Raw genomic sequence first — 13,191 nt, forward strand, 5'->3', positions numbered from 1 at the left:
CACTACTTAAAGCCTCATTAAAAGTTTATGATTAACCAATCAGTATCTTATCACCCGGATCATAATGACATCAAGCAGAGTCCGTTAACACATGATAATGGCGACACATCCATATCGTTTAGTTTTCTGGTGCATGTTGATGAAACTCGTCGTGATTCATTCCGATATCATAGATAAACATTTTACAGAACAACCTCTATATACCGACGTATTTCTTAAAGTGAACATCTCCAAAGAATACACAGCAGACTCATTTTTCGCGTGTGCTTTATTGTGTGGACCTTCCTGTTCTTGTGTCGGTTACTTAGAGGCGTCCAGGAGATGTCGTGTGTTTGATTTCTGTAACACGACGGATACTTTGAACGAAGACGGATGGATTTATTACACAACACCGAGTGGTCAGTGAAAGCACTTACTAAGTTTTCAAATAAAAAAAAATTAATTACCATCTTGTTAAAAATAAACTAATTATAAAATATTTAACAATTATAAGTTAATCAACAATTTTCTGTAGAAGATGAAAAATACGACATTTAATAACAATGCTAAGTACAAACAGCTCTATTTTTAAACAACTCCTTTGTTATGATAATTATAAAGAAAGAGGGCTTTTTTTCTACGATAAAGTAAGCATGATGATAATAAATTAGTTTGGAAAAAACCCACATGCTTAATAGGTGGTCAAACATATACTTTGCAAAAGCGGTGTGATCATTCATGTTTCTAGAAATTGTGTGAAGCTTTTTAATTGTATGACGTATGTTTCTATAGAATGTGACGGAGACTGGATGCTGAATAATAGACATTGTTACCTCCTGAACCGAACAAAGCTATCTTGGCCTGATGCCAAGGTATGTCATTTCTATGTTGGAAAAAATCGAAACAAAACCAAGATTTCACGGCAAATGAACAGATCAACATTTTGTTTTATTGCAGAGTGAGTGCACAAGGTGTGGTGCGTATCTTGTTGAAATAAAAAATGAAGACGAGAATAAGTGGATTGAAGAGTACCTTTTACAGGATGTCTGTAAGCATAAATAATTTCATGACATTTTTCAATGAAAAACTAGCAGTTGAAAACAATGTCTTATTAAGGTCTTCCGTTTGCAACGTTTTCGTACTGTTTCTTCTTATTTTTCCACGAATATTGTGCTCGCGATTTTTCAATAATCATTCGCCCGATTTCGACTTTTTTTTCACAGATGTTTGCCAGTGGTCATATGTTTATAAGTTTTCAGGAATCGTCACTTCCGTTTCCGATTTACGGCCGATTTTGTAAGTTTTTACGACCACTTTTGTGCAGACAAACTCAGAAACTATCAGAGATATAATTATGAAATTTTCAGGATAAGTAGACCACAGTTTGAAGTTATGCACATTGCAGTTTCTTGATGGCGGTGGTGAAATGTTTTGGAGGTCGCTTACGCTTGAAGAAAGAGTACAAATTTTGAATCAAAATTTTCATACATTTTAAACTGTATCTATTTATCAGTTGAAAGTTTGTTAAGACATATATAACAGAAGTGGAAGACAATCAAATGTTCTTTCCAACGAAATCATTAAAAAGGGCTGACCCCTTTCATTAGGGGCCAAGAAACTCGTAAACTCTATTACAAATGACTCAAAAACGAAAAAGATTTTCTTATGCATTATTATTACCAAGTTGTTGATCGTAACAACATCTATCTGGAAAACTCAATGCCACACTCACTTATGACGTAATTAAAGAGTTTTAAGGGCCAACGTTTTCAAACTTCGACACAATATATTTAGAGAACGAGACATATTTTGTTAAACATTGTAGAAAAAAGAAATGTTTGTGTTGATAATTTTAATCGATTCTAATATTCGAAACACCAATGTTTGTTCCCATTAAGGATCTACAGGGTTGGCACTTGAAATAATCAGTCCCTTGTATCTAAAAAATTAACAACAATTAAAGATGGATACAATGACAAAAAATGTTAATATTCGTGAGACTTTTCGTATCAAATCAGCAAAAAGGGGACTTGTAAAGTCTGTTATAAATAACTTAAAAGCGATCAAGATTTTGTAATGGAATATCGAAGCACAGTTGATCGAAGCAATATCCGTTTGGAAAATATCATTGCCTCATCCTTTGATGACGTATATAGGGTTTTTTATTCATTATCTGTAAAGGGGGGGGGGGGTAATTCTGAAATTATTACCTGTAGGTGGGGGGGGGGGGGGTAATTCTGAAATCATTACCTGTAAGTGGGGGGGGGGGGGGGGGGTAACGAGATCTTATTTCGTTTCTTTAATGTTTATATTTAAGAATCGCTCCAAATCTGATCATGTCTAGTTTCTTGTATATGTATTTCAAATTGATATTTTACGTCCACATTTCTTTTTTTAGTCTGTAGAAGCAAATACGAGTGTACGTCTTGGATTGGTGGAACTGATATTGAAACAGAGGGACAGTTTGTATGGGGACACTCGAAAACACCTTTCACTTATACAAATTGGGACTTTATCAATCCGAACGATTTTCAATATAGTATCAAAATTCGTGATTGTGTAGATATGTTTTATAACGGACAGTGGAATGATCGGGCATGTCACTTTTTAGCAAATTTCATTTGTGAAAAATGAGGACCCCCCCCCCCCCCCCATTTTCATTTCAAAGTATATCGACCTTCAAAAGAAATCGAGAATAATCCAAGTTTTTTTTGCCCGGTGTAATTGTCGCTATTCTACACTTGCTTACAGGTTTGTCCTTTTGCAAAGAGACGGTTAGGTTCAACAACAAATGATTTAAAATATTAGAATTCAGCCCCTGTTTTATTCGACTCTTACTAGGGCTAAAGGGGCGAACAAAACACAGAGGCGAAATGTTCCTGTATGCCGTATTCTAAATTTATGCCCAGCCAAAATGCCAAATGTAGGACTTATTCTTTAAAAGGACAAAATCCATGTTTAGCTATAAATGGCCCTGTGATATGTCCAAAATTAAACTAGGTCAAAATGAAATAAAATTGGTGTTATGTGTTAGTCTAGACCTGATACTATTTTGACATGCCAGAATTTCCCCGCCAAAACGTCTGCTTGCAAAAATATGTAAATGACAAAACCGGTTCCGGATCGGTTTTGGGGTAAAATCACAGCATTTTCGTTCTTTGGTGGTGTTTTTCAACAACAGCACACCCTCTGATCTAAAAACTGTTTTTAAATTATGAAATTGTATCAATAAAAAAAGATATTCAAAGTGAAAGTTTTTGGATCAGAGGGTGTGCTGTTGATGAAAATTAAAATGTAAACAAGAAGAGGAGCAATCCGGATTTACTTATTTTTTGACAGTATTGCACGTTTTTTCACACCTTTTTGTTTTAAAAATATAAAAACCACAAGAATCAAACACATTGTGTAATTGTCATCTAATCTGAAAAATAAAAAGGTACAGTGTGTTGTTAATGAAACGTATATGTGTTTAATTTTGCGCATGCACGACATTCCATACATGCTTATTTGCATACGTAAACAAACAGCGACTTTTACTTTGCGTGATTAATCTTGAAAATACACGAACGAAAGATCAACAAAACCTATAGAAAATGAAGAAAGAAGAACTCTGAAGGTATGTATAAGAATTTGATTGAATACGTAGATTTCTGTTGATTTTTTCTTGAATAAATAATATTGTTCGCAACGTTCGTCTGCATGATACTATTTGACAGATGAGAAGATTGTTCAATCCGTGTATACGTTACTCAGCCTTAAAGACTGTTTTTATATAGGCATGTAATTAAAAACATACAAGAATGATTATTAATCTGAAGATTTGGTCTAAAAACAATCAATATTCGATTGCCGATACTAAAATGCATACTGGCGAGCCAGTATAGCAGATATCGTGTAGGCAAAGAGTGAACGTTAGTCGTCTATATTTAGAAATAAAAAATGAAGGACGCAATATAGGCTAATGGAAAATATATATTTAGTAAATAAATCAACCTGTATAAACCATAATTATTTTCTTAATAGAAGGAAAAACGGCCAAGTGTTTTGTTTTAAAGTTTTTTTTAGTGTACTGTACAGCATATAATTCCTATAACTACCGTAGTATGAATGGTGTAAAGGTAGCGTTCTCGACTGGAAATTCGACGATCCGGGATCGATCACAGCTCGGCGCAATATATTTTTTTTCTTTAAACATTGGATAGAAAAAATATTGAGTACACTTTTTTTCAATATACACTTTTTTTCTATAACCCCCCCCTAAAAAAACCATTTTCATCATAATTTGGCAATTATAGTTTATCATCATATTATAGCAATTAAAGTTAATCTAGAAAAATATGTGTAAATGATAATATATTGATCACATGTCAAAAACAACACTTGTAACACAACTGAAGGTCTGCAGCTCCAAAAAATATTAGACTGACAATTCCATTAAATACATTGGGGGGGGGGGGGGGGGCACTGTAATTCTACAGTTTGTCAATTTGAGTTTTTCTTTAAAGTTAATTTATACTTGATACATTGCAAGTATTTGCTTAGTAGTTGTAAACATAAATATTCACAATACATATAAAATGATATCTTTATTTTTTAGTGAACATTAAAGTTGTGTATCACTACATTTTTATTTTGTTTTTTCAGAACATAAAAATGAATGAAGATCAAATGAAAACAGAGAGTAAAAAGATTTTCCCATGCATCCTTTGCAAAAAAAGAACAAGGCCAAATGACAGAAAAAAATGTGAGTCAACAGCAATCCGTCGCTTCCTCAGAAAGAACTTTCTTGTTGAGGCAAACTCAAATGACATTTTGTGCAACAAGTGCAGACATCGCTACCATGGAAACCAGAAAACATGCCAGCAGAAGTCTAGTTCCCTTCCTGTGTGTCAGCCTCTACAACCAGGAATGTGCAGTCCACCATCTATATCTTTGCCTCTCCAGAGAACACCTTCTTCACATGCTTACTGCTTAATCTGCAAGCGACCGGGTCCTAAACTTGTTGTCGTGTCTTCAGCAGCTAGATTTTCAGCCTTTCTTCACCATGAAATCATCATCCCACCTGGAAGCAGATGTTGTCCATCCCACATTGATGAAGGAGAGTTTAGACCTGGTGTTTTGACCAAAATACAGACATTCGAGTCTTCATTTGTAAACAAGTCGACAGTGCTGGAACTGATCCAAAAAATACGAAATTATGCCCTCCAGACCTAAACAAGCAGATTTTCTTTTGAACTGTCTACCATGAGCAACAGTGATTATATGGCACTGACTGGTATCTCTAAAGAAAACTTTGAAGACCTCCATTCCTTTATTTCCAGTGATATTCGAAACACACAAAACCGAGGCACAAGGATGTCACTTGGAATCTTTCTTCTGAAACTGAGATCAGGAATGTCAAATCAACTTCTGGCCACGATTTTTGGAATTTCAAAGTCTTCCCTCTGTAGAGCAGTAAAATCAGTCCGTACAGCACTCATGAAGTCATTTGTACCACATCATCTTGGACTACAACATACAACAAGAGAAGAAATTATAGAAAATCATACAAGACCTCTGGCACAGGAACTTTTTGGTGATTTTACAAATAAGAAAGCTATTGCTGTTTTGGATGGAACTTATATATATATTCAGAAAAGTAACAACTTCCAGTTTCAACGGAAATCATATAGTTTACATAAAGGCAGGCCCCTTGTTAAACCCATGGTTGTCACATCCACAGACGGATACTTTCTAACAGTTCTTGGACCCTACCTAGCTAGGAATAATGATGCCACTATCCTAAACCATATGCTTCATACCAATGTAGAAGATCTGAAGGGCTGGTTCCATGAAGAAGATGTTTTTGTTGTAGACAGAGGCTTCCGAGATTCAGTCGATATGCTCGAGGAGCTGGGAATAAGGGCCGAAATGCCTCGCCTGATGAGCAGAGGGCAGAAGCAGATGACAACCTTAGATGCCAATGCCTCTCGTCTGGTCACCAAGGTTAGTTGTTTACATATTTTGATTACCAGACCTACAACATAAATTCAATCATCAATCATCATGTCAGAAAAACTTCAATACAATTACATTATACAATTATTCTACATCTGTCTTCATTTGAAATATAAACAAATGCTGTTCCAAATCATTGATTTTATGATTTTCATCATTTTAATTTTTTTTCTTTTAGTAAAGAAATATACCCACTGTTAATTTTAAATAAGGCACTTTTACCTATTTTATGAGTGGTGCTTGTTCTTAACTTTTCAGATTCGTTGGGTTGTTGAGGCAGCCAATGCAAGGATAAAGCGATGGAAGTACCTTGCTCATGTTCTTCCAACCAATCAAGTGCCATTTATCGGTGACTATGTGCGCATCGTGTGTGCCCTCTCCAACCATTACTGCAAGCCTCTGTCGACAGGAAGTGAAGATGAAGACATGGCCCTTGCATGCAAAATGAGGTATTTGTCAACAAAAGTTAACTCTTTAAAGACATTTGTTGAAGAAAACTGTCTGGATAAGAAGTCTGTAAAGTGGGAAGTGGCTACTGATTCTTTGGAATTCCCCAACATCAGCGAAGATGACATACGAAATCTGACCTGTGGAGTTTATCAACTGAAGTTGTGTCCAAGTTATATTCAGGAGTATTTGGAGGGGGATGTGGATATCTTGGTTCACAGTGAGTTCCATGGGCTTATCAGGGTCAAGCAACAGAGTCGTCATGTTTCTTCCCGACAGTATCTGCTCTGGATCCAGTTTTCCGAGTCTGAGATCACTGCATGGTACTGCAGATGTCGAGCGGGTGCCCGTGTTGTGGGAGTATGTTCCCATGTCGCCGCCGTTATCTGGTTTCTCGCTGTTGGGAGACACAACAGGGAGGCTATTTCGTCTATTCAAGACTGGTCCGAGTTTGTCACTGATGCAGCTGTCATTGACGAATCTGAGGACAGTGATGACAGTGAGGTAGAGGAGTAACTGAGTTCATTTTTCTTCTTCTAGTGATTAATCAGACTCTGTTGGTATCCTGAAAATATGAACATTTTTGATTTATAATATGATATATTCATTTGATTCATTTAAACACAATACAGATCTGGTTGCATTATTATCACACAAATGTTTTCTAATCAACAATTTGTCAATTGTAACATATTATGACTTAAGCGAGAATTATATCATAATTTTTTTTTACATATATACTAGTAGAAAATTCTAATACAGTGTCAAAAGATATTTTTGTGTATTAATTTAAATAAGATGTTTATTGTTGTCGATAAGTATATACAATCTATCTAAATCATGATGGAAGCACACTACCTAGTTTTTATTATGCAACTTCCTTGTCAATTACAAAATCTTCACTGCAGATAAATTGTACCCTGATTACTGGTATATATATGTTTGTATAACTTGAAAACATTGTTTGCACTAGATAGGGGTATCTCCTCTGTATAGAGTAATGTCAGTGCATTTTGCATGATGTGTTCTGTTATCATGTTCCTTTAATATTGAATCATTTTGTCATCTCATTTTTAAACTAATTGACAATGTGCCATAACAAAGAATCATTTACTTTATGATTACCATATTTGTTACCCATTATTTGCTATTTTAATTTCTGTGTTAAATATGTTACATGTAATTATTCTTTTATATATTTTTGAAATATATGAGTCATTGTTTGGGTTGAAAATGGTAGTTACATATATGCTATGTAGTCACTAGAGCTTAAAATATGTTACAAATAGAGTATAGTTATTGCTGTCGTTGTTTTTTTTAATACATGTAGCTCTTCTTTGTTTTGCATTCAAGTTGGATTTAATGTATATCCTTGTACATTCTTGGAATTGGGTAAATGTGTGAGTGTCTCAGATCAGCTGATGAAAAAATGCATGATATGTGTTAATAAATAATACTTTAAATAGCAATTAAACAATAATAAACCAATCTATAGTGAAGTGAACTTTTTCCCGCAATGAAATGGAAACGCTGCCAACACACCATACCATGCAGCTATGCAGCGTGTTGTACATTACATGTGACTCGATCGTTGATCTAACTCTTTTTATATAAAACAATTCAAATATTTCTTATTTTATATTTCCTTACGTTACAGAGAGAATATCGAGATGTTTTATAATACTTACTTTACAAATGCATCGATGAAATCCTTTGCATTTGTCGCTGTACAATCCTGTTTGTCACCGTGCGAAATCGTGTCACAATGGCCGACTTTACGGAAACTAAGGTGTGCCATTCGGGTAAAAAAAATTCAAGTCCGTTTCTTTCTCGATTAAATTCTGATAATGAACTTATCTTTAACTTCAATTTAATGACAAATACATTCAATTTCATAGATAACAATATAGTTAATAGGTAATTTACTTGAAGGCTCTTTTAAAGACGTAACGTCATGCTTGACGCTATAAAAAGCACGCGTTTTTCGCTATTATAGTGTCTTCAAATAAACATCAGAAATATAATTTCTGAATCCTTAAACACAAAAAAAAAGTTACATAACGAATGAAAAAATGTTTTAGAATGTTTTTAATACAATTTTAATTGCTTTTGACGTTAGGCCGATTTTGGCTAAACATGGATTTAGTCCTTTGACGTTCAGACGTTAATGTGATAGTGTTAGTGGCAGCTAGGCTAGGTCATATACATTTCTTCTGAGAAGAAGAAACATAAAAATGGTGACTGCACTTAAGAAGATTAAAAAATACAACAAGAAAATTTTTAAGATTTGTATATTTCCTTTAATTGTAGGAATTGCCAATATTCCTACCAATATCTTGAATACAACTGTATGTAATAAAATGAATTAGAAATTGGTATTTACGTACTTAAAAGTCATTTCCATGAGCAAGGACTATTCAATTTCCTTAGATACCCAAAGGACAATTTTGTAGCCCATTTATTTAAAGAACTTATTTATACTTGGAGTAAATTCTTCTGTTGTTCTCAATTCAATGGATGATATTTTTATTTTTAAAAAACTGCTGTATTGCCATTTCTTTTTCATAGGTACGACATAAGTCTCAAACACTTCTGTATGAAAACAATATCAGACAATTCGCGGCCCTCACAGGCCTCGAAACTGTCGGATATTTTTCATGCCGAACTGTTTTCGGCATATATCTATTACAACAGCTTATAAATGTGACAATCCGGAAATTGTCATTCTGCCCCTGGAAGGGTAACTAGATACGCAAGGTGGCGTCGTTTGGAAAGGTTATACAAGGAAGTGTTTTGCGTCAGTAGATGCAAAAGCTGTTCTAGAGGAAGGTCGTAGAGATCATTACTTAACTCCCTTCGATCAATCAAATGTGATTTGTTGTTTATATTTTACCGTACAAGGTCTGAACGTGACTGAATAAGTCTTTCCTGGATTTCTATAATTTTTATTTATTTTATAAACAATTGAATACGGTGCGACAAGAGCCGGAGCCACGAGGAGCCGGATCCGCGCCAAAAGAGCCGGTGTAATGAAGAATAATGACCCCCGTAGAAAAATGACCGGGGGTCATTTTTCTGCGTAGAATAATGACTCCCCGGTCATTATTCTACGCAGAAAAATTACCCCCCGGTCATTATTCTACGTAGAAAAATGACCCCTTTGCCTGAAGAATAAGTGTCATTTTCATAAAAACTAGAGACGAGCTCGTTGCAAGCAACGATTAGGTTTTCCGTCGTAGCTGCGTCATACTTGTGACGTATTACCAAAAATTGATAGCTGACCATAGTACAATATTAGATGTGTAAACACTGAGAAACAAAGTATTATATTTCTGTGACCGCGTAGATTTTACGGTGATAGAGAATTCGTCTGGATCTGCATCGGTCGTGTGCAGTACGAACCGGGTGAGGGAATGTTGGCGTAAAGTGTATAAGGTATAAGGTTGTGGCGCGCTGTGGGCCGTAAGCTAAAACGAAGGGTATGTTTGCCGTATTCCCGAGGGTCCACCAGTATACAGTTCCAGAGAAATAAACAGGCAATTGATGCAGGATTCCACATTATTGAACGAGACTCAACGATGGCAACATTATAACAATTTAACAGACAGACATGTTACAAACAATTCGGATATGGCCAGTAGTGACCTTCGGACTCAAGACTCTGGGAGGGTCGGACGTGGCCGGGGCTGGCCGCCGTATTCCAGACTGTGCATTGACAATTGTACATAACTATTTATAAGAATCTTAACAATGAGTATAAATTGACAGGTAATGATATAAGTAAGCTGAATGAAAGGTTCACAGATTTAAAATAATTAAATAAACTCAATGAGTCTTTGATGTCCAAGAAATGAAAATCTGATAATTGTACAATGTTGTTTTAAGAGATCAACAGTCCTTGAGACATGACACTCTGTCTCTTTGAAATCACATATAAAGTCTAAAATTAAAAGTGTCAATCACTAAATAAAAAAGTAACTTTGTAAGAAATTAACTGTGAGAAAAAATTACGAATTTTACAAGTAAAGTAAAAAAAAATATAATTGAACAGTGCATTTTGCATGATGATACTACATGTTTATAAGCAAATGCAGATCTTAACACGTTGTCTCTAGTTTGATTCGCCGCATTTTATTCACAGAGTTGGACTGTGGTTATGCCCGGTACGAAGGTAAAAAGACCATTGGCAAACGTTTTACACGCATTTTTATCGAACGCAAGCGCCAATGAATCTCTTAGTATATATGCGGAGATCCTGGAAATTTTACAAGGGGTTTTGAAGAATAATTTTGTATTTCGAGGAGGGGGAACATGCGCGGATCAGAAAATTTTTCCGGGGAGGGGGTTGAAAAGTCAGACGGTTATTTGAGTTTGCCAAGGGATGTCCGAGGCATATTTGGTAAGTTTATAATGTACACGTAATTGAAAGAAATTTCGCTGGGGGGGGGGGGGTCTGGAACCCTTCCCCTTCTAGATCCGCGCACGGAGAAGACCGATGCCGGTAATTTTACTATAATTTTAACCATTTTAATTTCATTATTCATGTTCATAATTATCAGAAAACCAATATTACCTTTCAAAGCAGTTAAAACTTAAGATACGAACCATTTAGTCTCGGTGAGTATTGCGTCCGCGTACGAAAATAATGGCAATTTTCAAGAAATTCGGATGGACCATCTGTGTCCTAGGTCGTCCATCCGATTCTTTTTCTGACTAATAGCTACAGATTTGCAGTTAGAGATTGTCAAACTCTTATTGATTATGTCAATTTGTTTGTCTCAAAGAATCATTTTTTAAATCAATAAAGTTTTACCTAAAAAAAAAGAAAGAAATCGGGCACAATTTTCAATGTTAGCATTTTACAATTTTATGGTCTAATAAAATTTCAAGAAACAACTCTTCATTGCTTTATCCGAAATATTGCATGAAAAAAATTTACATCGCATTTTTTAAATTACAAAAGGATATTCAAAATGAACTTGGATTAACCGCTAACAAACAGGCATAAAGAGAGACTGAGAACCAATTTTTTCTCTTTTTTTTTTTTTTTTTACATCAAAAGAAATTCAAAAATAAATCAAAATATATTTTTTCTTTGTATGCGTTAATGAAAATGTAGATCAGCAAGGGGTTCTTTGTCGTGCAAGCACCTACTTACATATATAATGTAACAGATTGTTACACGGGTCTACAACGATGACAAATATCGAAAAGGCAATATTGTGGGTGAAGGATGAATGTGTAGTTTGTTTTTGAAGTTTATTTTTGATACATGTAATTATATTTATCTGGATCGGTTATGACCAGTATCAGTCTGACCGGCCTCGCCATATACATTGTTGGAATTTAATTGTCCTAGCATTGCATTGCTCTGCATGTACACAATTTCTTTTAAAAAATTAAACAGTTAAAGTGTTCATCTATATGGCTACACATAACGTACACACGTGATTCAAAATAAACAACACGGAAAACGGTAAAGAATTCAGTCATTGAGTCTACATTTTATAGAACTTGTACAAAAAAAACCCATTGCGGGTCTGAATGTTTGTTGATATGTCAATCTATCAATATACAGTTTGTTAATTATTTTCGATTGCTAAGGCTACAGCGTATTTGATGAACATTGAACAACATTTTTTCCATGCCACTTTTTTCCATGGAAGATAGCGAATGTATACAAGTATAAAGCATTTTATAATTCACTGAATTACCTCTTTAGAATTGTGTATGGAATAAATAATTTATAAGTTACTGCTGAAGGTTGTTTGGTATTTTCGTTTGTAGATGTTTTGCAAGTAAAAAACCTGAAACGCGGGGCAAGTCATAATTAATATCCTTAATAACCGTAACTTAAAACTAGCAGCTTTGGATTCAACTATTATCGTATAAGAATATTAAGTTCACTTTTTAAAATCATCTCCACGATGATAATTTTATTATATCCATCGCAAATCAGTATTTTTTTTTTGCTTTAAAAGAATTGTTCTATCGGGAGCAATCCCGCGTTCGTTTAAATTGCCAGCGTACATTTGTCATGTCAGTAATACACATTGTGCTTTATAAGACGGCCGTGTATACGTATTGTAGAAAAGTTGAGTTTAATTACCATGCATTGGAACCATTTTATTAACACATCTCCCAGTACAGAAACAATTCAAAATTTCTCTGTTACAGTTACACAGTGGGGCGTTAGACGTGTACGTCCAGCTCTACAAGCACATGCACTATCGTCTAGGCGACGGCCTGAATACAGCTAGCGACTCTCCTATCGATCGGTTACCTGAGTCTCGTAATGCATCTAAATATAGACAGGGGCTCAGTTATGAAACAAACAACAAAAATAAGGTCAAAGAGGTTCATCTATATGAAATGAAATTGTAAATATGAATAAAAACATTTGGGAATTTTATGTGGAATTATTTTTGCGCACTACATGTATCCGTTAGTGCATTACAAGAAGCCCTTTCATAACCTCATAAACGTGCGCACCCCCACAAAAATGGACCAAACTGACAACAATTGTTTCTGCAAATACTGACTATAAATTACGAAAACATTAAATTGAATACTATAGAAGGATTCAAAATTAATTTCTTTACAACTTTGCTTCAATAATGCATTAGAAATTTTTATTCCTTTTTAAGTTATTGACAAGAAACTTTGGACGCCTCTAACTCCCTAATTATAAGGGCCAGCCCTTTTTTCGGCATACCGAATGAAAGGTCTGAGTAAGACAAAGAACTTTTAAAATACATGTTATAACAA

General features: G+C 34.8%; 3 protein-coding genes across 3 annotated transcripts; all 3 read left to right on the forward strand.

The window, feature by feature from the left end:
- The first annotated feature begins 687 nt into the window (after window positions 1-687).
- On the forward strand, window positions 688-2,651 carry LOC128173832 (perlucin-like protein). The gene is made up of 3 exons (XM_052839508.1): window positions 688-851; window positions 937-1,027; window positions 2,378-2,651. Exons 1-3 carry the CDS (start codon window positions 753-755, stop codon window positions 2,611-2,613), a joined length of 426 nt encoding a protein of 141 aa, XP_052695468.1. The 5' UTR covers window positions 688-752; the 3' UTR covers window positions 2,614-2,651.
- Window positions 2,652-3,580: 929 nt separating this feature from the next.
- LOC128173481 (uncharacterized) lies at window positions 3,581-5,723 on the forward strand. Its single transcript, XM_052839182.1, has 2 exons — window positions 3,581-3,595; window positions 4,624-5,723. Exon 2 carries the CDS (start codon window positions 4,633-4,635, stop codon window positions 5,191-5,193), a length of 561 nt encoding a protein of 186 aa, XP_052695142.1. The 5' UTR covers window positions 3,581-3,595; window positions 4,624-4,632; the 3' UTR covers window positions 5,194-5,723.
- Window positions 5,683-6,988, forward strand: LOC128174254 (uncharacterized). Its single transcript, XM_052839849.1, has 2 exons — window positions 5,683-5,964; window positions 6,235-6,988. Exons 1-2 carry the CDS (start codon window positions 5,683-5,685, stop codon window positions 6,937-6,939), a joined length of 987 nt encoding a protein of 328 aa, XP_052695809.1. The 3' UTR covers window positions 6,940-6,988.
- Window positions 6,989-13,191: the final 6,203 nt, after the last annotated feature.

Source organism: Crassostrea angulata, chromosome 2 (genome assembly GCF_025612915.1).
Source record: "Crassostrea angulata isolate pt1a10 chromosome 2, ASM2561291v2, whole genome shotgun sequence".
In the NCBI taxonomy this organism is placed as follows: domain Eukaryota; kingdom Metazoa; phylum Mollusca; class Bivalvia; order Ostreida; family Ostreidae; genus Magallana; species Magallana angulata.

Coding starts and splice junctions, on each gene's coding strand:
- LOC128173832 (XM_052839508.1), top strand. CDS start 753: ATGACGTATGTTTCTATAGAATGTGACGGAGACTGGATGCTGAATAAT. Junction 852..936: donor TATCTTGGCCTGATGCCAAG/GTATGTCATTTC, acceptor GTTTTATTGCAG/AGTGAGTGCACAAGGTGTGG. Junction 1,028..2,377: donor GTACCTTTTACAGGATGTCT/GTAAGCATAAAT, acceptor TTCTTTTTTTAG/TCTGTAGAAGCAAATACGAG.
- LOC128173481 (XM_052839182.1), top strand. CDS start 4,633: ATGAATGAAGATCAAATGAAAACAGAGAGTAAAAAGATTTTCCCATGC.
- LOC128174254 (XM_052839849.1), top strand. CDS start 5,683: ATGGTTGTCACATCCACAGACGGATACTTTCTAACAGTTCTTGGACCC. Junction 5,965..6,234: donor CCTCTCGTCTGGTCACCAAG/GTTAGTTGTTTA, acceptor TTAACTTTTCAG/ATTCGTTGGGTTGTTGAGGC.